Source organism: Scyliorhinus torazame, chromosome 9, assembly GCF_047496885.1.
Source record: "Scyliorhinus torazame isolate Kashiwa2021f chromosome 9, sScyTor2.1, whole genome shotgun sequence".
Taxonomy (NCBI): domain Eukaryota; kingdom Metazoa; phylum Chordata; class Chondrichthyes; order Carcharhiniformes; family Scyliorhinidae; genus Scyliorhinus; species Scyliorhinus torazame.
Window position 1 is genome coordinate 233,777,175 of NC_092715.1, and position 23,339 is coordinate 233,800,513.

At 42.3% G+C, this 23,339-nt stretch overlaps 1 protein-coding gene across 18 annotated transcripts in view; it reads left to right on the forward strand.

The window, feature by feature from the left end:
• The window catches only part of LOC140429761 (multiple PDZ domain protein), a 488,055-nt gene that overhangs the window by 183,135 nt on the left and 281,581 nt on the right, over positions 1–23,339 (forward strand). For all 18 annotated transcript variants that reach the window (XM_072517160.1, XM_072517164.1, XM_072517169.1 and 15 more), the window contains 4 exons: positions 1,414–1,493; positions 5,462–5,608; positions 12,587–12,757; positions 17,954–18,037. In XM_072517160.1, coding sequence (XP_072373261.1) covers positions 1,414–1,493; positions 5,462–5,608; positions 12,587–12,757; positions 17,954–18,037 — 482 coding nt within the window. The remainder of the gene's footprint in view (positions 1–1,413; positions 1,494–5,461; positions 5,609–12,586; positions 12,758–17,953; positions 18,038–23,339) is intronic.

Genomic DNA, 23,339 nt, shown 5'->3' on the forward strand with positions numbered 1-23,339 from the left:
TGTGCCCGCCCCATCAATTTATTTTGCATGGGTAGTGCCTACTTTTCTTTTGGCCACACCATTTGTGATTTGTGTTGCTATTTGCTCGAAAGCTCTAAAAACTTCAAATTTTGGGAGGGCTTGTATAAATTTAAATATGTCGCCACTCGGTTCCGTTTTAAGATTAATCTCCCCTCTCGTTCCTGGCAGCTTCCCTCTAATTTCTAGTGCCTTATCTGGAACTCTTTCTCTTTTGCTTTTTCCTCTCTCTTTAATTCCAGCCTCCTCATTTTCATCTCCATTTCTTTTCCTTTTTGCTGCAACTCTAGTTATTTCTTTGTAACTGGATTTTAGCTAATTCTACTGAACTTTGCCATGGTCCAGGCTGCGTTTCTGGCATCTCTTTCAGATTTAGATGTTGAGCAGATAGAATATAATTTGAATAAGTGTGAAGTTATCCAGTTTGGTAGCAGGAACAGAAAGGCAGAGTATTTCTTAAATGGTGAAAGTTTGGGAAGTGTTGATGTCCAAAGAGACCTAGGCATCCTTGTTCATGAGTCACTAAAGGCTAGCATGTGGTGCAGCAAGCAATTAGGAAGACACATTGTATGTTGGCCATCATCGCAAAAGAATTTGAGTACAGGAACAAATGTGCCTTTCTAAAATTGTGTAGAGCCTTGGTGAGACTGCACCTAGAGTATTGTGTACAATTTTGATCTCCTTATCAAAGTAAGGATATTATTTCCATAGATGGAGTGCAATGGAGGTTTACCAGACTAATCCCAGGGATGGTGGGATTATTTATGAGGCAGAATAAATAAAACTGGGCCTATATTCTCTGAAATTTCAAAGAATGAGAGATTACCTCATTAAAACCTACAGGGCATGACAGGGTAAATGTGGATGAGTTGTTTCCCCTGACTGATAGGCCTAAAACCAGGAGCTACAGTCTCAGAATAAGGGGCAGGCCATTTAAGATTGAGATGAGGAATTCTCTAACCCAGAAAACTGCAAAAGTTCAAGCATTGAACATGTTCAGCACAGGTATCAATAGGTTTCATCGAATCCCTACAGTGCAGTAGGAGGCCATTTGGCCCATCGAGTCTGCACCTACCTCTGAAAGAGGAACCTAACTAGGCCTACACTACCCGTGCAAGTCCACCTAACCTGCACATCCTGGACACAAAAGCGCAATTTAGCACGGACAATCCATCTAACCTGCACAACTTGCGATACTAATGACATCACAGGATAGTGGGGCAAAATGACATTGAGGTGGATGCTCAGCCGTGATTGGCTTGAATGGCGTGGAGTAGCCTCAACAGGCTGAATGGCTTACTTTGGTTCCTATGAAGGTTTTCTTTAATAATTGTGTTAATAGAAAGCATAAGTGAAATAAGCCTGATTTGTTTTGTTAATCCTTCATCATTCCAGGATTTCAGCTCAGCTCATCAGAAGAGGAAAGTCTTTGTGTTAAATGGCAGGAGATTCTTGGAGCTAACTATAAAATTGTGGTATGTATATCAAAAATGTTAATTGTTAGTTAATTATTCTTGGATACTGTAAGCTTACATAATAGCATACTGTCAAATTATCACAAACCCTTTTCAGACAAACTCTTTTCAGGTACACAATAACCTTGATCCAGCTACTTCTAGTTGGAACCATTGTGGGTGAAATTGGTCTACATCAGCAACATGAAACAAGTTCTTAGTGAATTAGTAGGTGGTTTGTCACCATACAAGTTTTTATTTTCCATGAATATTCCCAAGGTTTTTAATTTCAAACCAAGTGGGATTAAGGAACACGTGTCTTGTCTATGTGGAAAGATGACCAGATAAAATGAAAAATCAGTTGCTAATTCACTACAAGTCCGTTTCATGCTGCTATTTCACCACCATTGTGTTTGATCCCTACTACATATTCCATTCTTCAGTCTCCAACTCCATCCTGTCCTTGTTACTGTCCAGAGTGTCCTATATGATTCTAAGATGAGCTTCTGATCATATAGTGCGGCAGGGTAGCACAGTGGTTAGCACTGTGTTGCTTCACAGTGCCAGGGACCCAGGTTAGATTTCTGACTTGGGTCACTGTCTATGAGGAGTCTGCATGTTCTCCCCATGTCTGCGTAGGTTTCCTCTGTGCTCCCCCACAAGTCCCGAAAGACATACTTGTTCAGGTGAATTGGGCATTCTGAATTCTCGCTCAGTGTATCCGAACAGGCGCTGTAGTGTGCCGACTAGGGGATTTGCACAGTAACTCATTGCAGTGTTAATGTAAGCCTATTTGTGACACTAATAAAATTATTATTATTACCTGCTTCGTCACCTACATTCACCTCTGTTGCATTACTTGTCACCACCCCTGCCTTAGCTTATCAGCTGCTGAAACATTCATCAGCGCTTTCATTATCTCTAGGTTTAATTATTCCAGTACTCTCCTGGCTAGCCTCTTGTCTTTCACCTTTCGTAAATTTAAACTAATCCAAAATGTTGTTGTATCGTACCATGTCCCGTTTACCCATTACCCCTATGCTCTTGACCTACATTGACTGCCCACCTGGCAACATCTCTATTTTAAAGCACTCTACCTTTTCAGATCTTTGCATTTCCTTGCCCCTTCCCCATCTCTTTATCCTCCTCCAGACTTAAAACCCTTCAAGATCTTTGTTCGAGATCTCCAATTCTGACCACTTGAGCATCTCATTTTTTAATTACTCCACCACTGACGCCTGAATCCTAGGTCTGGAACTTCCTCCCTAATTTCTCCACCTTGACCTCTGCTTTAAACCGCTCCTTAAAACATACGTCTTCAACCACACTTTCGGTTACCTGCCTTAATATCTCTTTATGTTGCTCATTTGTTTGTAAATGACCCTGTCAGGTGCCTTGATATGGATGTCTCCTTCTACATTTAGGTTACTATGTAAATGCATGTTGTTGGAGATCGTATGTGGCTAATGCCAACTGCATTTTCCAAACCTTCCATAGTATAAGTTAATAATCACAGGCATTCTTTAAAAGAACAGGATGTGGAGATGCCGGCGTTGGACTGGGGTGAGCACAGTTCGAAGTCTTACAACACCAGGTTAAAGTCCAACAGGTTTGTTTCAATGTCACTAGCTTTCGGAGCGCTGCTCCTTCCTCAGGTGAATGAAGAGGTATGTTCCAGAAACACATATATAGACAAATTCAAAGATGCCAGACAATGTTTGGAATGCGAGCATTAGCAGGTGATTAAATCTTTACAGATCCAGAGATGGGGTAACCCCAGGTTAAAGAGGTGTGAATTGTCTCAAGCCAGGACAGTTGGTAGGATTTCGCAGGCCAGATGGTGGGGGATGAATGTAATGTGACATGAATCCCAGGTCCCGGTTGAGGCCGCACTCATGTGTGCGGAACTTGGCTATAAGTTTCTGCTCGGCGATTCTGCGTTGTCGCGGGTCCTGAAGGCCGCCTTGGAGAACGCTTACCCGGAGATCAGAGGCTGAATGCCCTTGACTGCTGAAGTGTTCCCCGACTCGAAGGGAACATTCCTGCCTGGTGATTGTTGCGCGATGTCCGTTCATTCGTTGTCGCAGCGTCTGCATGGTCTCGCCAATGTACCACGCTTCGGGACATCCTTTCCTGCAGCGTATGAGGTAGACAACGTTGGCCGAGTCGCACGAGTATGTACCGCGTACCTGGTGGGTGGTGTTCTCACGTGTAATAGTGGTATCCATGTCGATGATCTGGCACGTCTTGCAGAGATTACCATGACAGGGTTGTGTGGTGTCGTGGTCACTGTTCTGAAGACTGGGTAGTTTGCTGCAAACAGTGGTTCGTTTGAGGTTGCGCGGTTCCCTTCGAGTCGGGGAACACTTCAGCAGTCAAGGGCATTCAGCCTCTGATCTCCGGGTAAGCGTTCTCCAAGGCGGCCTTCAGGACCCGCGACAACGCAGAATCGCCGAGCAGAAACTTATAGCCAAGTTCCGCACACATGAGTGCGGCCTCAACCGGGACCTGGGATTCATGTCACATTACATTCATCCCCCACCATCTGGCCTGCGAAATCCTACCAACTGTCCTGGCTTGAGACAATTCACACCTGTTTAACCTGGGGTCACCCCATCTCTGGATCTGTAAAGATTTATTCACCTGCTAATGCTCGCATTCCAAACATTGTCTGGCATCTTTGAATTTGTCTATATATGTGTTTCTGGAACAGACCTCTTCATTCACCTGAGGAAGGAGCAGCGCTCCGAAAGCTAGTGACATCGAAACAAACCTGTTGGACTTTAACCTGGTGTTAAAAGAACAGGGCATTTTCAAATGTATGTATGGGGTGGGGGTGGGAGGAGGAAGAAATTATAAACAAGTTTGCAGATGACACGAAGATTGGCTGGGTGGTTGACAGAGAAGAATGGGCAGATTAGTGGCAGATTGAATTTAACTCTGAAAAGTGTGAGGTGATGCACTTTGGAAGGAGTAACGCGACAAGGAAATACTCAGTGAATGGCAGGACACTAGGAAGCTCAGAGGAACAGGGAACTTGGGGTGCTTGTCCACATATCCCTGAAGATGGCAGGACAGGTTGATAGGATAGTTAAGGCATACTGGACACTTTCCTTTATCAGTCATGGCATAGTTATAAGCGCAGGGAGTTTATGTTGGAGCTGTACAGGACTCTGGTTAGGCCACAACTGGGAACACTGTTCAGGTCTGGTGACTGCACTATGGGAAGGATGTGATTGCACTAGAGAGGGTGCAGAGGAGATTCAACAGGATGTTGCCTGGAATGGAGCATTTTAGCTATGATGAAAGGCTGGATAAGTTTGGCTTGTTTTCTTTGGAGCAGCGAAAGCTGAGAGGGGACCTGATTGAGGTGTATAGGATTATGAGGGACGTGGATAGAAAGCAGCTCTTTGCTTTAGTTGAATTGTCAATAACAAGTGGGCATAATTCTAAGGTGAAAGACGGGAGGTATGGAGGGAATTTGAGGATAATTCTTTTCAGCCAGATGGTGGTGGGAATCTGAAATACCTTGGAGGATAATTGAGGCAGGAACCTCACAATCTTAAAAAAGTACAGGGATGAATACTTGAAATGTCATAACATTGAAATGTCATAACATTAAAGTCTATGGGTCAAGTGCTGGGAAGTGGGATTAGTCTAGATCAGAGTGGTGTTTTTTGTCAGTGCAGCCTTGATGCGCTGACGGACCTCTTCTGTACTGTATAATTCTATGATTCAAAAAAAAAGATTAGAAAAATAATACTTGAATGAAAGAAAAATATATTAATCAGATATTAGAGAAGTGAAGAAATGTCTAAATTCTGGTCATCAACATTTTGGGTTACATAACCCAGACAATGAGTTGTGCCAACGTTCTAAACCTCTGCAACATTTATGGCATTAACTCGATCCAATTGTTCATTTTTGACTTGGAAGTTCTCACAGATAATAGTCAAGAATGATAGGTTGTTTTGTACCTTCACTTACAGGTGACTCAAGTAACGAAGTTCAGTGAAAGTAGTGGCCTGGGCATAAGTTTGGAAGCCACCATTGGACATCATTATATTCGTTCCATCCTCCCTGAGGGACCCGTAGGACGTAGTGGAAAACTGTATAGTGGAGATGAGCTATTGGAGGTAAGTTCAAATTTGGCCTGCATTGTTCAGACAGTTTTCCTCTCAAAAGTGTCTGAAAGTACATCATCTCCTCTTCACCACCTTATTCCCATATTTCTTGATTTAATTTGTGCTCAAAGAAATCTGTTGATCTCGGTCTTTACATATTATCACAAACTGAATATCCACAACTGACTGATGAAAGTATTTCTCCTCACCTTAGTGCTAAATGGCCAAGTCCTTATTCTTAAACTGTGACCCCTAGTTAAAGAAAATAGCCTGTCAGAGTCTATCCTGTCAAAACTATTCCGAATTTTAGACATTTCAGTGAGTTTATCTCTCCTTATAAACTCTAGTGAACCTTTGTAGCATTCCCTCTAATTAGCATATCCTTCCTCATGTAAGGAGACCAAAACTGTGCACAGTATTCCAGTTATTGTTCCACCGAAGCCCCATACAATTGCAGCAAAGCTTTCTTAATCAGCTAATTCAAAAGCCTTGCAATATAGGCTAACCTAGCTTTTGCCTTCCTAATTGCTTGTTCCTACATGCTAACTCTGTGATTCATGCACAAGGGACATCCCCCAAGTTTGTCTGAATATCAACATTTACCAGCCTCTCAAAAAATAATTCTGCTTCACCACTCCTATCAAAATGGATAATGTCACCCTTGCCCAAATATAACTTAATCTATCATATTTTGCGCAATCACTTCTCTGATCTGTATCCTTTTGCAGTTGTTTACTTCTTCACAGTTTATATTCCCAAGTACCTTTGTTTCATCAGCAAACTTAGATTTATTGAGCACAGTCCCTTTGCCTAATTTGTAGCTGAGGCCCCAAACTGATCCTTGTACTAATAATTGCTATAAATTCCTCATTCTCATTAGACCCTGGATTCCTCACAATTTCCAGTATATTCTTTGTGTCTTTACTGTGAAAACGGATGCACAGTATTTCTTTAACATCTCTGCTTTTTCCAAATTTTGCACTATAATTTCTCCTGTTCTACTTGACCCCTGGTTGGTTCCTTGATGTATTGTTCTAGAAAACTTCTCTAATGCATTCCATTAACTTCCCCTCCAAGCTATTTTTGCTAAATTAGATTTGTCCAGTTTATATGAAGATTAAAGTTCCTCACAGCTGCCTGAGATATTACCTTTATTACATACAGCCTAATTTCTTGATTTATATTCTTTTATCATCAAGGCTACTTCAACTTTTTACATTTTGCCTGTCTTTTGTAAATGTCAAGAATTCATGAATATTAGTTCCCAACTTATATCCACATGTCATCCCACTTATTTGTACTTGTGCTATTAATTTCTGTATCTTGATACAACTACTTATACATTTAAAAATAGCACCTTTAGTTTGAACTTTTCACTAATTTCCCCTGATGTGAACTTAGTTGTTAAAGCCCTATTAATGGTTATAAACTCCCTGTTCTTGCGTGATGTATTGGTCCGTAATTTCCTGACTCTGCCGTGTTGGATTGGGGGGTTCCCCAAAGATGTGATGGAGTATCCCTCTGGGATGTTCCCAGGTCAGGGTTTATTCTGGAATTGTCCAAAAGCGCTAACTTCCCTGGACAATTGCACTGCACAGGTAGCCATCTGACAAAGAGATTTAAATTGCTAACTTCTAATAGTTCTGCCAGTTTACACCAATAGTTACTCTGAAAGAGTTAGAAGAAATAAAACCACTTACAACTTAACTGTAACTAATTTAAACACCCAGGCTGGGCTCTGCACAGATCACTCCCCACCCCCTGACAAATCATCCTGCAGGAACCCACCTTTCCAATTCCTCCCTCCCATGGGATTCCCTCCAACCCCTACTGCCAGCTGCATGGGACAGCCCCGGTTCAAACCATTGACCCCTCCCGATCTGACCCCCATTGGCCCCTGGACCCTCGGAGTTTTATTCACAATTATCACACTCGTACACAATATGACTCAGACTCAAGGCTAAGCTCTAGGTACGATCATGCAATGTGGATTACTTCTCTGGGCTTGGAAACCAGTGTCTGTCCTTCCTGTGATGGTTGTGTCTGGGGTACTCCCAGGTTATCGCTGAAGATCTGTTTCAATATTCCTTCTTCTATGCCAATTCTGCTAGCACTGAGTATAGGTATATGCCCACACCTAGCCTGAGTTCTATTGTCCCATCCAGACTTAAACTTGTTAATGGGAATAAGCAGGATACTCCTATTTAGCCAGGGTGATTCAATGAAGATCTATTGTCCTCTGAGACAGTCTTGTCTGACCAATTATTAGCCCATTATGGAGTCTAATGGCCTCTTTGTTTGTCCTGCTACAAAGTTGATCACCTGTGTCTGGAAGTTAGTTACGTATTCATAGCATGGTCTTGTTCTTTTTTGTAAACGTGAGTTGATAATCACAAAGTCCATATAGCAATAATGCATTTGCGTGTTGACTTGAGTGCTCTTGCAGACAGCCAGTATCGATTCCAGCCAGGACCTCATTTGACAGTTGTGTTCTGGGCCTATGACCCTTGTCAGGCTGTCCCTGTACCACACTTCCCAATTGAACCCCCATCTGACACCCCCACCCCTCCCCCAAACTAACACAACACATTCCCATCCGACTCAACCACCAATTCCCACATCCGACACAACTTCACTCTCTCCCCAATTCCAAACCACTTACCTTCTCCTGGGCCTGTCAATGTCACTGGGCCCTTGGCTTTCCGTATGCCAGTGCAGAAAAAAGGGTGCGTGGTCTCCCTGAGTTGCATTATGCTGGAGGCTTCAGAGGTGGCACAGTGGTTAGCGCTGCTGCCTTAATACTGGCCTTGTGTTACTGTCTGTGGAGTTTGTACATTCTCCCTGTCTGTGTGGGTTTCCTCCAGATGTTCCGGTTTCCTCCCACAGTTCAAAGATGTGCAGGTTAGGTGGGGTTACAGGGATCAGACAGGAGAGTGGGCCTAGATTGGTGCTGTTTCTGAGGGTTGGTACAGATTTGATGGGCCAAATGGATACCTTCTGCATGGGATTCTATGGAGACTCTTTTTATGCAGACTCCAAGCGGCTCCAGCCAACGGAGGTTTCAACAAAGTTTTCCAGAGCAGGTCGATGCACTTTAAACCTGTGTAATTCCAGCAGGCCACCACTGCTGGATGGAAGTTATGGCCCAATCTGTTTGATTTTACCCGAATTGTGATTTCGCCTTTTCTCTTTTAAGTTTATGTATATTTCCTTACCTGAAACCTCCCTCCCCCTTATTAGTTGAAACTCTTATCTACCATCCTAGATACTTGATGCGCTGCAACACTGGTCCCAAGAAACAGTTCCATCTTTCCATACAACAATTACTATGCACCCTGAGCAGAACTTTCCATACCACTCTTTCAGCCACCCATTTAATTCTCAAATCTGCTTTCCACTTTACAAATTTGTGTGGCTCAGATGGTAATCCAAATCCTTTGAGATATTGATTTTTAATTTTTACCGTAGCAACTCTATTACCCCTCAGCTGAATCTCACTCCTACTTCCAGCTTTGTTATTGATTCGTACATGGACCATGACAACTGGATAACTATGAGGAAATGTCCTCAACTGACTGGGCAGTTTTTGGACTTCCCAGTCACAACTGCAGACCCCCGAGATCTCGTGTTAGATGTTATAATTGTATTTTGGGCAGGGAGAATCCTTTATCCAATTATGCTGTTTCTTTTCATGTCGAGGCCTCCTCAAGCTTGGCATTGCTATGACAATGGCAATCTTTGGACGTCATGTTGAGCAAGGGAAATTGTTTCTCAGAACTGTTAAACAGAAACTACCAATACAAATCTCTTTAATTTGATTTACAAATAATGCTGAGATTTAATTTTCAAATTAAATTTAAATCTAAATTTAGCTATCAAATTTTCCGTTTTATACTGTAAGCATGTATTAAGGAACTTGGAGCAGGACTAATTTCATCAACAGCATTGGCATTTCTCTAATATCTAGATTAATGAGAGTCTCTCAAGTATTTTTAAGAATGCATGGGTCCTGGGTATTGAGGCGCTTCTGGGATCCTATATTAGTCGCCGCCTTGAAAACCTCATTAGATTATTGAGATCAGCGGTGATGGAAATCAAGAGGGAATAGATTTCTATATAGCTGATAGTCACAAGAGGTTTTTCCCCCTATACTGGATCTCAGAGTCGCAAGTCGACCCTGAAACAGATGATTGGTTTGGGAAACACCGGTTAGCCAGGAACTGTGCACAAGTGACTGCACAAGGGGGCAGCACGGTAGCATTGTGGATAGCACAATTGCTTCACAGCTCCAGGGTCCCAGGTTCGATTCCAGCTTGGGTCACTGTCTGTGCAGAGTCTGCACATCCTCCCCGTGTGTGCGTGGGTTTCCTCCGGGTGCTCCGGTTTCCTCCCACAGTCCAAAGATGTGCAGGTTAGGTGGATTGGCCATGATAAATTGCCCTTAGTGTCCAAAATTGCCCATAGTGTTGGGTGGGGTTACTGGGTTATGGGGATAGGGTGGAGGTGTGGACCTTGGGTAGGGTGCTCTTTCCAAGAGTCGGTGCAGACTCGATGGGCCGAATGGCCTCCTTCTGCACTGTAAATTCTATGATAATCTATGAAAATCTGATCGCATATTTCAGTCTGAAATTCAGAAGTGTCTCTGATTCAGTTTCAAGGGTAAAGTTACCAGTAAGATATTTCCCAGTTCAGGGATATGAATAAATTATTTGTCAATGGATTTTGTGCAAAACTGGATCATTGGGGACCATTGTCTAAGGTTGACCTCATCAAAGCCACACAGTAAATACGATCTAAGGGGTGTGATTACAAGAAGTTTCAGTTGCATTCTATTGAGGAGCTAATCCTTTGGGTATTATTTTGGTCAGCACAGTTGCAAACCTTTATCCCTGCTCTAGAATCTGATATCCCCTTTACAGGAGCACCACGCTTTTAATAAAAGACTTAGAATGTTCATCCGAAAGGTAATTGCCACCTTGGTAGTTCTAAATTCTTGAATTTCTGTGCACTCCACTCACTGTTCGGTCATTACATTTCATGACCTCTATTACTGACGCTAGCTTTATATTCCAGATTTATTTAATTAACTGAATTTAAATTCCCCAACCATTGTGGTGCGATTTGAACTTAAGCCTCCATCAAGATCAACAGTCTAGGCCTAATTTGAGTCACTACGCTACCATACGTTTCAGATCATTGGCCACAGTGTCTTCACTGTTCCATTATTTTCCAACCAGGAAGGATGAGGGAAAAACTGCTGCTCATGTCGCTCACCATTCTAGCAGTTTTTACTGAGCTTTACAGTCTTGTATTACCTACTGAAATGATAAGCAGTTATTTCAGGTTGTCCTTGGTTTTATGTTGTTGAGCTACCCAGTTCTATTTATTCATCACTGAGGCATTATTGGTGTGGTGGTCCTAAATACATTAGATAATAGTGATATCGGACTGAACATCTACCTATTCCAAAAAACTGATGTCTTGAAACATATGGCGTGGTAAATATATCAATCTCCAGAAATGACTTCTTGATCACACTTTTGCATTATTAATTTAATTTATTGCTTTACTTTTGCTGAATCCGTAATAGTTTCATAAGTTAACTGCTTGAATGTAAGTGTCAGGTAAAGTAAAAGTCATTACACATTGTAATTTTGCTGCACTTGAAAGCTGATGAGAGAAATATAATTTTGCAATGCTTTTTGAATGCGATTTCCTGTTATCAAAGAATCATGAGTGGTTACAATACAGAAGGTGACCATTTGGCCCATTTTGTCTGTACTGATTCACTCAAAGTACAGTTCACCAAGATCCATTCTGCTGTGTACTCGCTGTAGCCCTGAACCTTCTTCGTTTTCAGATAATAATCAAATTCTCCCTTGAATTCCTCGATTGAACCTGGCTCCACCTCACTATTAGGCTGTGCATTCTAGATCCTAATCACTCACTGCATGAAAAAGCTTTTCCTCATGTCAACATTGTTTTTTTTTTTGTCAATAACCTTAAATCTGTGCTCTCTGGTTCTTGACCTTCCCAGCAGTGGGAACAGTTTCTCCCTGTGCTTTGTGGAGACCTCTCATGATTTTGAATACTTCCATCAAATCTCTCAACGTTCTCTTCCAACGAAAAAAATCCCAACTTCAATTTATGTGTAACTTCAGTTCCTTATCCTTAGAACCACTCCCATAAATCTTCTAAACCCGCTTGAATGTCTTAACATCCCTCCTAAAATGTGCACAAAACTGGATGCAGTTCTTAAGTTGAGGCCAAACCAGTGTTCAATAGAAGCTTAACATAACTTCCTTGCTTTTGTACTCTGTGCCCCTAGTGATAAAGCCTGGGATGTTGTCCGCTCTTTTAGCTGTTCCCTCAACTTGTTCTGCCACCTTCAATGATTTATGCATGTACACCCAGGTCTCTGCTCCTGCACTGCTTTCAGAATTGTATCTTCATTCAGAACGACATTTCGTAGATTCAGTCTTCTTATGTACAGTTGTAGTTCATTTGAAAATACATTTGTTTTCTAATTAAGCAGTGTATCTTCCAATTTATTTCAAAAAGGAACAGCTGTTAACATCTCCGTATATTTTCAGTCAATTTTTTTCTCTTATCTACGCTTGATGGTTTTTCATAAAATATTTAAAGATTAACATTGATATTATTGAACTGAGTGCATAGCAATGATAACGCAACTTAAAAATTGTAGAATAATTTCAGATGACTAATAATAATAATAATCGCTTATAGTCACAAGTACTTCAATAAAGTTACTGTGAAAAGCCCCTAGTCGCCACATTCCGGCACCTGTTCGGGGAGGCTGGTACGGGAATTGAATCCGCGCTACTGGTCTTGTTCTGCATTACAAGTCAGCTGTTTAGCCCACTGTGCTAAACCACCCCCTAGCGACTAGGAGGAATGTGTTGCATTTAAGATGGGGAATAGATTCTGCTTTTAATTGGGTTTTACTGAAGAATTTGTATTGTGTTTTAGGTGAACGGAATACCACTCCTAGGTCAGAATCACCAAGATGTTGTCAGTATTCTAAAAGACTTGCCCATCAGTGTCACTATGATCTGCTGCCGCCCAAACTTGAAGGCCAACAAGGAAACTGATGTAGATAGCATGATTCCCATCGAGGAGCCCATTCAGTTACCAGAGGAGGTATTGTAGTTACAACATCTAATACACAATATGTTTACTGTTAAGATGCCTTTGTAAGCTCTTCCCCAAAATAACTATTTACTATATACTTGTTTGGGTTTAACGGACATCATGCTGGATTACTCAGAATTAAATTGTATAAATTGTAACTTCAAAACATGTAATGAGCTGTGAAAGTAAAGTTTTAAAGTTTATATGTATAATTTTATAAGTTTATAATGAATAATCACATTCTATGAAATCTGAATGCAGAAATGCATTAGAATTCTTACTGGTTACTATTTCTAATAATTTCAAGCTGTGTTTTTGTTCTATTTTTCTGCCTCTGGTACAAGGATCAGACTTAAAAATGTTTTGCTCAAGTTCACAGTAAGATTAAGTGCAGTGATGTAGTTAATGCATTTTCAAAAAACTATGGATCAAATTGCCTACTTTTGCATTGAGGTGTTACGACTGCGAACTTTGTGTTCACATCTTTTGAAAAAGACTTGTGTGATCCTCTGGGAATAGGCTCATTTATTTTTTGCTTAGACTAGGTCTAGTACTGGGAGCTCATTTTATGTAGAATGCGTTCCCTTCACCATGACAACTCATAAAGCTACCACTGACATCAAAGTGGAGAGAGGTTTTGTCGCACACAAATTTGGAGTGTCAAAAACACTTGTGACAAAACAGTACTGTATAAATAACAGACGTACTGATGCAGCTGTCAAGCTATTCTTTGCAAGAAACAGGTAAAAGGCGATTTTTTTCCGTTCGGATAAAATTATGAGGTATTTTGCAAAGTGGAACCAAACAAAGTATGTGCAGAGATAATGCGAGTAAATGAGGAAGAAATTTGCCTATTTGAGGAAATCTAACAAAGTAAGACCAGTTTTAATTTCTATAGGCAGGATATGTGGGCACACAGCAGTTTCCATCAACTTGCTACTGTGCCTACACACACGGCACCTTTGGATTGGATTTGTTTATTGGCACGTGTACTGAGGTACAGTGAAAAGTATTGTTCTGCGTGCAGCTCAGACAGATCACTCCGTACATTAAAAGAAAATACATAATAAGGCAAACATAAAATACACAATGCAAATACATAGACACAAGCATCGAGTGAAGCATACAGGACTGTCGTATTCGGTAGAGAAGATGTATGAAGAGATCAGATCAGTCCATAAGGGTCATTTAGGAGTCTGGTAACAACGGGGAAGTAGCTGTTTTTGAATCTGTTAGTGCGTGTTCTCAGACTTTTGTATCTCCTGCCTGATGGAAGAAGTTGGAAGAGTGAGTAAGCTGGGTGGGAGGGGTATTTGATTATGCTGCCCACTTTCCCAAGGCAGCGGGAAGTGTAGATAGTAAATGGATGGGATGCGGGTTCATGTGATGGACTGAGCAGTGTTCACGATTCTCTGTAGTTTCTTACGGTCTTGGTCCGAGCAGTTGCCATACCAGGCTGTGATGCAGCCAGATAGGATGTTTTCTATAGTGTGCCTGTTAAAGTTGGCAAGAGTCAATGTCGACATGCCATAATGTCCTTAGTTTCCTGAGGAGGTATAGGTGCTTTCTGGGTAGTAGGGTCGACGTGAGTGGACCAGGACAGATTTTTGGTGATGTGCACATCTAGGATTTTGAAGCTGTCAATCATCTCCACCTCAGCCCCTTTGATGCAGACAAGGGTGTGTACAATACTTTGCTTCCTGAAGTCAATTACCAGCTCTTTAATTTTGCTGAAATTGAGGGAGAGATTGGTGTCGTTGCACCACTCCAATAGGTTCTCCATCTCACTCTCCTGTATTCTAACTCATCGTTGTTCGAGATCCAACGTACTATGGTCGGGTCATCAGCAAACTTGTAGGTGGAGTTGGAGCCAAATTTTGCCACGCAGTCGTGTGTGTATAGGGAGTAAAGTAGGGGGCCCGGTATTGAGGATTATCGTGGAGGAGGTGTTGTTGTTTATCTTTACTGATTGTGGTCTATGGGTCATAAAGTCAAGAATCCAGTTGCAGAGTGAGGAGCCTAGTCCTAGGTTTTGGAGCTTTGATATGAGCCTAGCTGGGATCATGGTGTTGAAGGCGGAGATGTAGTCAATAAATAGGAGTCTGATGTAGGAGTCCTTGTTGTCGAGATGCTCCTGGAATGAGTGTAGGGCCAGGGAAATGGTGTCTGCTGTGGACCAGCTGTGGCGGTATGCGAATTGCAGTGGATCTAAGCATTCTGGGAGTATGGAGTTGATGTGCCTCATGACTTTCTGCGCTGCCATAAATTTACATATATGCCGATATAGTTTAAGGGCATACTTACCAGCTGCTATAAGATTTGTAAATATTGTCACATTTGCATGTTGAAATTGTGCTTAAAAAGCATGTTTCCTGCTCAATCTTGTGTGCGACATATGTTCATATACTGCCGCGTATGTTAGGCTACGTGACGGACAGTTTGCTTTCATTGGGATCCACCAGTCTTGTGAATACAGAGTGTTACTGAGGTCTTGAGCTGCAACTTTCAAGAGCTTGTCTTGTTGAGCTTCAACATGTGGGCTATTAGATAGGGAGGACTTTAAGTTCTGAAATTTTATTGCTACTTTCAAGTCTGCACATCACTGAACTCGCTGCAGCAAGAACATGACTGAAGAAGAAATGGAAGTATCTGCTATCTCTCGAGACAAGACTGGATTTGGTTCTTTTAGATGTTTACCAAATTAATGCAAATTGAGCTAGGGATTGGGAAGGACCAGTTACTCACTGCGGCATTTGATGCGGCACAAGCAATTGAAGAGTTTTTAAAAACTCAATGCAAGAATGGGCCACCGCCATTCAAGTAGTTATACATTGATGCTCAGCAAACAACTAGTTCATGTAATACTGCTATTGGGGAGCACCAAAAGGATTTAAGAAGACAAGCACCCAAACACTCACCAGGCAGAGCACTGGTAATGAGACATATGCTGTGCCTAAAAGAAAGACATTGATTGAGCTTCATATGAACTTTGTTTCAAGAACTGGGGCAATAAGTTATGGGGAAGAATTCACAGCTGTCAAGATTATGCAGAGAACAGTTTTAGTAATGGGGTATATTGGGTAGATTTGGAAGGACTGTTCGTTGTATTTGAGGATGGTTCTGGCACCGGACTGAGTAGACAACTGTTAGAACCTGTTCCAAGTTGTAATTAGGAAAGGAAGGGCTAGCCTTTGGTTTATTCTTCCATTTTGCCATTAGTTGTGATTGGTTCTTTTTGTCCACCCTACCCTATGGATTGCCTCTCTACGGTAAATATGTGAATGTTGTAACAAACAATTATCTTCAAACCATGGGAGGTCAGTGCATTACAAATGAGAACACAAGAAATCTCACCTTAAACCGCTTTTAGTAATATTTACAGAATAGTAATGAAATGTGCTCTATCATACCAGCATTCAGTTGTGGTGGAAGATTATACTGAGGATAACTGGGCTAAAATGAGATCTCCACCCAACCTGTCAACTAGAAATTAGAATCAAGACTTGGGTGTATTTTTCAGTTAAAGCAAAGCGAGAGTTGGGTTATAATTGAATTGGACAAGAAGGGAGTGGGTGAGGAGCAGAGAAATGCTGAGGCAGTGGAAGAGGAGAGAGGAAGAAAAAGAGGAGGGGATATTTGAGGACACAATTGCAGGGACAAAAAGAACAGGGTGATGGAAGATGAAGAGAATCACAAAGAATCACGGAATTGTTACGGTGCAGAAGGAAGCCATTTGGTTTATCGGGTTTGCACCGACTCTTCAAATGAGTATCATAACTGAGTGCAATTCCCCTGCCTTTTCTTCGTACCCATGCACATTATTTCTATTGAAATAGTAACCTATAGCCCTCTTGAATAACACAACTGAATCTGCCTCCGTTACACTTCTGAGAGCATTCCAGACCTGAACCACTCGCTGTGTGAAAAGGTTTTTTTCTCGCATCACATTTACTTCTTTTGCAGATCACTATAAATCTGTGCCCTTTGGTTCTTTATCCTTCAATGAATAAGGGAGAACAGTTTCTACTTCTCAACTCTGTCCAGTTCCCTCATAATTTTGAACACTTCTATCAAATCTCCTCTTAGCAAGTAGAATGGTCCCAACCTCTCCCATCTAGCCTCATAACTGAAGGTGGACAAATGAGGATAGGGAGGTCGGCTCTAATCGGTTAAGTGATATTTAGAGGAAGAGGAGAGAGCCAAATTCCAGTATCAAGATGATGGTACGCTGATGAGTATTGGAGAAAGATTTAATTGGCTGAGGTGGGTCACAGGAGACCTAGATGGCTCATGTTGTGGAGCCATCGCTATATTTCTTACGCTTGTGGATGTACAGGCGGGACAATTCATAATGCATATCTGTGCTCTTTGAAGGAGAGCATAATCTCCCACCCACCAGAGCTGTATGCTGGTAGAAGAGGGCAGGGAGACGAAGTATATTATTCTGAGTTCAGTGTTTGCACACAGGTGCACGCAGCACATCAGGAGCAGTGATGTACCAGGACGGCATTTTATGATCTATATTGATAGTGATGAGGTGTGACGTTAACTGGGCAGCAGCTAAATTCTTCTTTTTTTTTTTTTAAAAAGGTTTTTCTGTGAAGAAACAGGGAACTTCTCAAGTACACCTAAGCATTTCTTACCTTGACTGCTTAATACTTACAGTGGTGCTCAATTGATTTATAAACTGCCTGAATAAGTTAATCATGCATTGTATGAAACTAAATATTTACTACTGTGATGAGTAGTTCTGTCCATAAACATACTTGAGTTTCGAAAGTGTTCTAAATTGTTTTTTCCATCTTTCTTGCACCATATTCCAATACAGTTCATTATTCTATAAGCCAGAAACTAAACTTCATAAATGTCTCACAAGCAAAATAATGTGGATGCTGGAAATCTGAAATAAAATCTGAAAATGCTGAATAAAAGCTCAGCATCTCAACTGGTTTTGATTTCATACCTCCTCTTACTAGATAACAGCTCATTTTAGAAGATATCTGCAAGTATAGATCCATCTGCGTAATTGCAAAGGAGTGTGTCCCCGAGAAATCTTGAGTGCTGTTTAACTTCGCTTTCAGTAACCAATATTTTCTAAAACACTGGTAAAATTGCAACATTTTTTTCCATTTAGTGGATTGCATGTTGTGTACGGTTTTACGGTGAAATTATAATTACAATAATCATGTTGTAATCATTCTCTAGCCATTGGAGTTTCTTCCTCCGCCAGTGCCTTTGGCTTGGATTGATGATCAAGAGGAATCCGTTGTTACACAAGGTTTTTTACAGGTATCGAGTTTTCTTTGAGTTTGATATCAGTTTGATTCATAAGAACATAAGAACTAGGAGCAGGAGTAGGCCATCTGGCCCCTCGAGCCTGCTCCGCCATTCAATGAGATCATGGCTGATCTTTTGTGGACTCAGCTCCACTTTCCGGCCCGAACACCATAACCCTTAATCCCTTTATTCTTCAAAAAACTATCTATCTTTATCTTAAAAACATTTAATGAAGGAGCCTCTACTGCTTTACTGGGCAAGGAATTCCATAGATTCACAACCCTTTGGGTGAAGAAGTTCCTCCTAAACTCAGTCCTAAATCTACTTCCCCTTATTTTGAGGCTATGCCCCCTAGTTCTGCTTTCACCCGCCAGTGGAAACAACCTGCCCGCATCTATCCTATCGATTCCCTTCATAATTTTATATGTTTCTATAAGTTCCCCCCTCATCCTTCTAAATTCCAACGAGTACAGTCCCAGTCTACTCAACCTCTCCTCGTAATCCAACCCCTTCAGCTCTGGGATTAACCTAGTGAATCTCCTCTGCACACCCTCCAGTGCCAGTACGTCCTTTCTCAAGTAAGGAGACCAAAACTGAACACAATACTCCAGGTGTGGCCTCATTAACACCTTATACAATTGCAGCATAACCTCCCTAGTCTTAAACTCCATCCCTCTAGCAATGAAGGACAAAATTCCATTTGCCTTCTTAATCACCTGTTGCACCTGAAAACCAACTTTCTGTGACTCATGCACTAGCACACCCAGATCTCTCTGCACAGCAGCATGTTTTAATTTTTTATCATTTAAATAATAATTCCTTTTGCCGTTATTCTTACCAAAATGGATAACCTCACATTTGTCAACATTGTATTCCATCTGCCAGACCCTAGCCCATTCACTTAGCCTGTCCAAATCCCTCTGCAGACTTCCAGTATCCTCTGCACTTTTTGCTTTACCACTTATCTTAGTGTCGTCTGCAAACTTGGACACATTGCCCTTGGTCCCCAACTCTAAATCATCTGTGTAAATTGTGAACAGTTGTGGGCCCAACACTGATCCCTGAGGGACACCACTAGCTACTGATTGCCAACCAGAGAAACACCCATTAATCCCCACGCTTTGCTTTCTATTAATTAACCAATCCTTGCTTTCTTGCTTTCTATTAATTAACCAATACCTTAAGCTATGAGGAGCGATTGAATAAACTCGGTTTGTTCTCACTGGAACGAAGGAGGTTGAGGGGCGACCTGATAGAAGTATACAAAATTATGAGGGGCATAGACAGAGTGGATAGTCAGAGGCTTTTCCCCAGGGTAGAGGGGTCAATTACTAGGGGGCATAGGTTTAAGGTGAGAGGGGCAAGGTTTAGAGTAGATGTACGAGGCAAGTTTTTTTACGCAGAGGGTAGTGGGTACCTGGAACTCGCGACCGGAGGAGGTAGTGGAAGCAGGGACGATAGGGACATTTAAGGGGCATCTTGACAAATATATGAATAGGATGGGGATAGAAGGATACGGACCCAGGAAGTGTAGAAGATTGTAGTTTAGTCGGGCAGTATGGTCGGCACGGGCTTGGAGGGCCGAAGGGCCTGTTCCTGTGCTGTACATTTCTTTGTTCTTTGTTCTCTATCCATGCTCCTACTTTCCCCTTAATGCCATGCATCTTTATCTTATGCAACAACCTTTTGTGTGGCAACTTGTCAAAGGCTTTCTGGAAATCCAGATATACCACATCCATTGGCTCCCCGTTATCTACCGCACTGTTAATGTCCTCAAAGAATTCCACTAAATTAGTTAGGCACGACCTGCCCTTTATGAACCCATGCTGCGTCTGTCCAATGGGACAATTTCCATCCAGATGCCTCGCTATTTCTTCCTTGATGATAGATTCCAGCATCTTCCCTACTACCGAAGTTAAGCTCACTGGCCTATAATTACCCACTTTCTGCCTACCTCCTTTTTTAAACAGTGGTGTCACGTTTGCTAATTTCCAATCCGCCGGGACCACCCCAGAGTCTAGTGAATTTTGGTAAATTATCACTAGTGCATTTGCAATTTCCCTAGCCATCTCTTTTAGCACTCCGGGTTGCATTCTATCAGGGCCAGGAGACTTGTCTACCTTTAGCCCCATTAGCTTGCCCATCACTACCTCCTTGGTGATATTAATCCTCTCAAGGTCCTCACCTGTCATAGCCTCATTTCCATCAGTCACTGGCATGTTATTTGTGTCTTCCACTATGAAGACCGACCCAAAAAACCTGTTCAGTTCCTCAGCCATTTCCTCATCTCCCATTATTAAATCTCCCTTCTCATCCTCTAAAGGACCAATATTTACCTTAGCCACTCTTTTTTGTTTTATGTATTTGTAGAAACTTTTACGATCTGTTTTTATATTCGGAGCAAGTTTACTCTCATAATCTATCTTACTCTTCTTTATAGCTTTTTTAGTAGCTTTCTGTTGCCCCCTAAAGATTTCCCAGTCCTCTAGTCTCCCACTGATCTTTGCTACTTTGTATGTTTTTTCCTTCAATTTGATACTCTCCCTTATTTCCTTAGATATCCACGGTCGATTTTCCCTCTTTTTACCGTCCTTTCTTTTTGTTGGTACAAACCTTTGCTGGGCACTGTGAAAAATCACTTGGAAGGTTCTCCACTGTTCATAGAACATAGAACAATACAGCGCAGTACAGGCCCTTCGGCCCACGATGTTGCACCGAAACAAAAGCCATCTAACCTACACTATGCCATTATCATCCATGTTTCTCCAATAAACTTTTAAATGCCCTCAATGTTGGCGAGTTCACTACTGTAGCAGGTAGGGCATTCCACGGCCTCACTACTCTTTGCGTAAAGGACCTACCTCTGACCTCTGTCCTATATCTATTACCCCTCAGTTTAAAGTTATGTCCCCTCGTGCCAGCCATATCCATCCGCGGGAGAAGGCTCTCACTGTCCACCCTATCCAACCCCCTGATCAATCCTCAATCCTCAACTGTTTCACCATAACGTCTTTGCTCCCAGTCTACCTCAGCTAGTTCTTCTCTCATCCCATTGTAATCTCCTTTGTTTAAGCACAAAACACTAGTGCTTGATTTTACCTTCTCACCCTCCATCTGTATTTTAAATTCCACCATATTGTGATCGCTCCTTCCGAGAGGATCCCGAAGTATGAGATCCTGAATCAATCCTGTCTCATTACACAGGACCAGATCTAGAACCGCTTGTTCCCTCGTAGGTTCCATTACATACTGTTCGAGGAAACTACCGCGGATACATTCTATAAACTCCTCCTCCAGGCTGCCTTGACCGACCTGGTTAAACCAATCAACATGTAGATTAAAATCCCCCATGATAACTGCTGTACCATTTCTACATGCATCTGTTATTTCTTTGTTTATTGCCTGCCTCACCATAATGTTACTATTTGGTGGCCTATAGATTACTCCTATCAGTGACTTTTTCGCCTTACTATTCCTGATTTCCACCCAAATGGATTCAACCTTATCCTCCATAGCACCGATGTCATCCCTTACTGTTGCCCGGATGTCATCCTTAAATAACAGAGCTACACCACCTCCCTTACCATCCACTCTGTCCTTCCAAAAGTGAGTTTGATACCCTCGGATATTTAACTCCCAGTCGTGACCATCCTTTAACCATGTTTCAGTAATGGCCACTAAATCATAGTCATTCACGATGATTTGCGCCATCAACTCATTTACCTTATTCCGAATACTACGAGCATTCAGGTAAAGTACACTTATGTTGGCTTTTTTACCTCTGTTCTGAATCTTAACACCTCGATCAGTAACCTCTCCTAAGTTATATTTCCACTTAACCTTTCTCCTAATTTTCCTTGTCGTCGAACCCACATCTTCCTGTAACAACCTGCCGCATCGCTTACCATTAATGTTTTCACTTCCCGTTTTATTTCTTTTAGTATTCCTGGTCCTATTCACTGAGCTCCCCTCAGTCACTGTACCTTGTACTGTCGCCCTTTTTGATTTTTGACTATGGCTTCTCTGCCTTACACTTTCCCCCTTACTGCCTTTTATTTCTGTCCCTGTTTTACTACCTTCCAACTTCCTGCATCGGTTCCCATCCCCCTGCCACATTAGTTTCAACTCTCCCCAACAGCTCTAGCAAACACCCCCCCTAGGACATCGGTTCCAGTCCTGCCCAGGTGCAGACCGTCCGGTTTGTACTGGTCCCACCTCCCCCAGAATCGGTTCCAATGTCCCAGGAATTTGAATCCCTCCCTCTTGCACCATCTCTCGAGCCATGTATTCATCCTCTCTATCCTGACATTCCTACTCTGACTAGCTCGTGGCACTGGTAGCAATCCTGAGATTATTACCTTTGAGGTCCTACTTTTTAGTTTAACTCCTAGTTCCCTAAATTCAGCTTGTAGGACCTCGTCCCGTTTTTTACCTATATCGTTGCTGCCTATGTGCACCACGACAGCTGGCTGTTCACCCCCTCCCTCCCCCCCCCCCCCCAGAATGTCCTGCAGCCGCTCCGAGACATCCTTGACCCTTGCACCAGGGAGGCAACATACCATCCTGGAGTCTCGATTTCGTCCGCAGAACCGCCTGTCTATTCCCCTTACAATTGAGTCCCCTATCACTATAGCCCTGCCATTCTTCTTCCTGCCCAGCTGCGCAGCAGAGCCAGCCACGGTGCCATGAACCTGGCTGCTGCCGCCTTCCCCTGGTGAGCCATCTCCCTCAACAGTATCCAAAGCGGTATATCTGTTTTGCAGGGAGATGACCGCAGAGGACACCTGCACTGCCTTCCTACTCTTGCTCTGTCTTTTGGTCACCCATTTACTATCTCCCTCAGTACCTTTCACCTGCGGTGTGACCAACTCGCTAAACGTGCTATCCACGACATCCTCAGCATCGCGGACGCTCCAAAGTGAGTCCATCCGCAGCTCCAGAGCCGTCAAGCGGTCTAACAGGAGCTGCAACTGGACACACTTCATGCACATGAAGGAGCCAGGGACAGTGGACGTGTCCCTGAGTTCCCACATCGCACACGAGGAGCATGACACGGGTCTGAGATCTCCTGCCATGTCTTGAACCTTCGGTTAACTTCAACAATTTCCCCCCAAAAAAATTTAAATAAACAAATAAACAAAGAAGAAAAAAATAAATAAATATTCCAATGAAAAGAAACAGAAACACTACTTACCAGTCACTTACTAGGGATAAAAAACACTTCCTCCCCACCCAGCTTTGAATTCCCACCTCGATTCAAATTCCCAAACTCACTCTTACCTGTGTCTCACTCCTGGCTCTGTCTTCTCTGGCT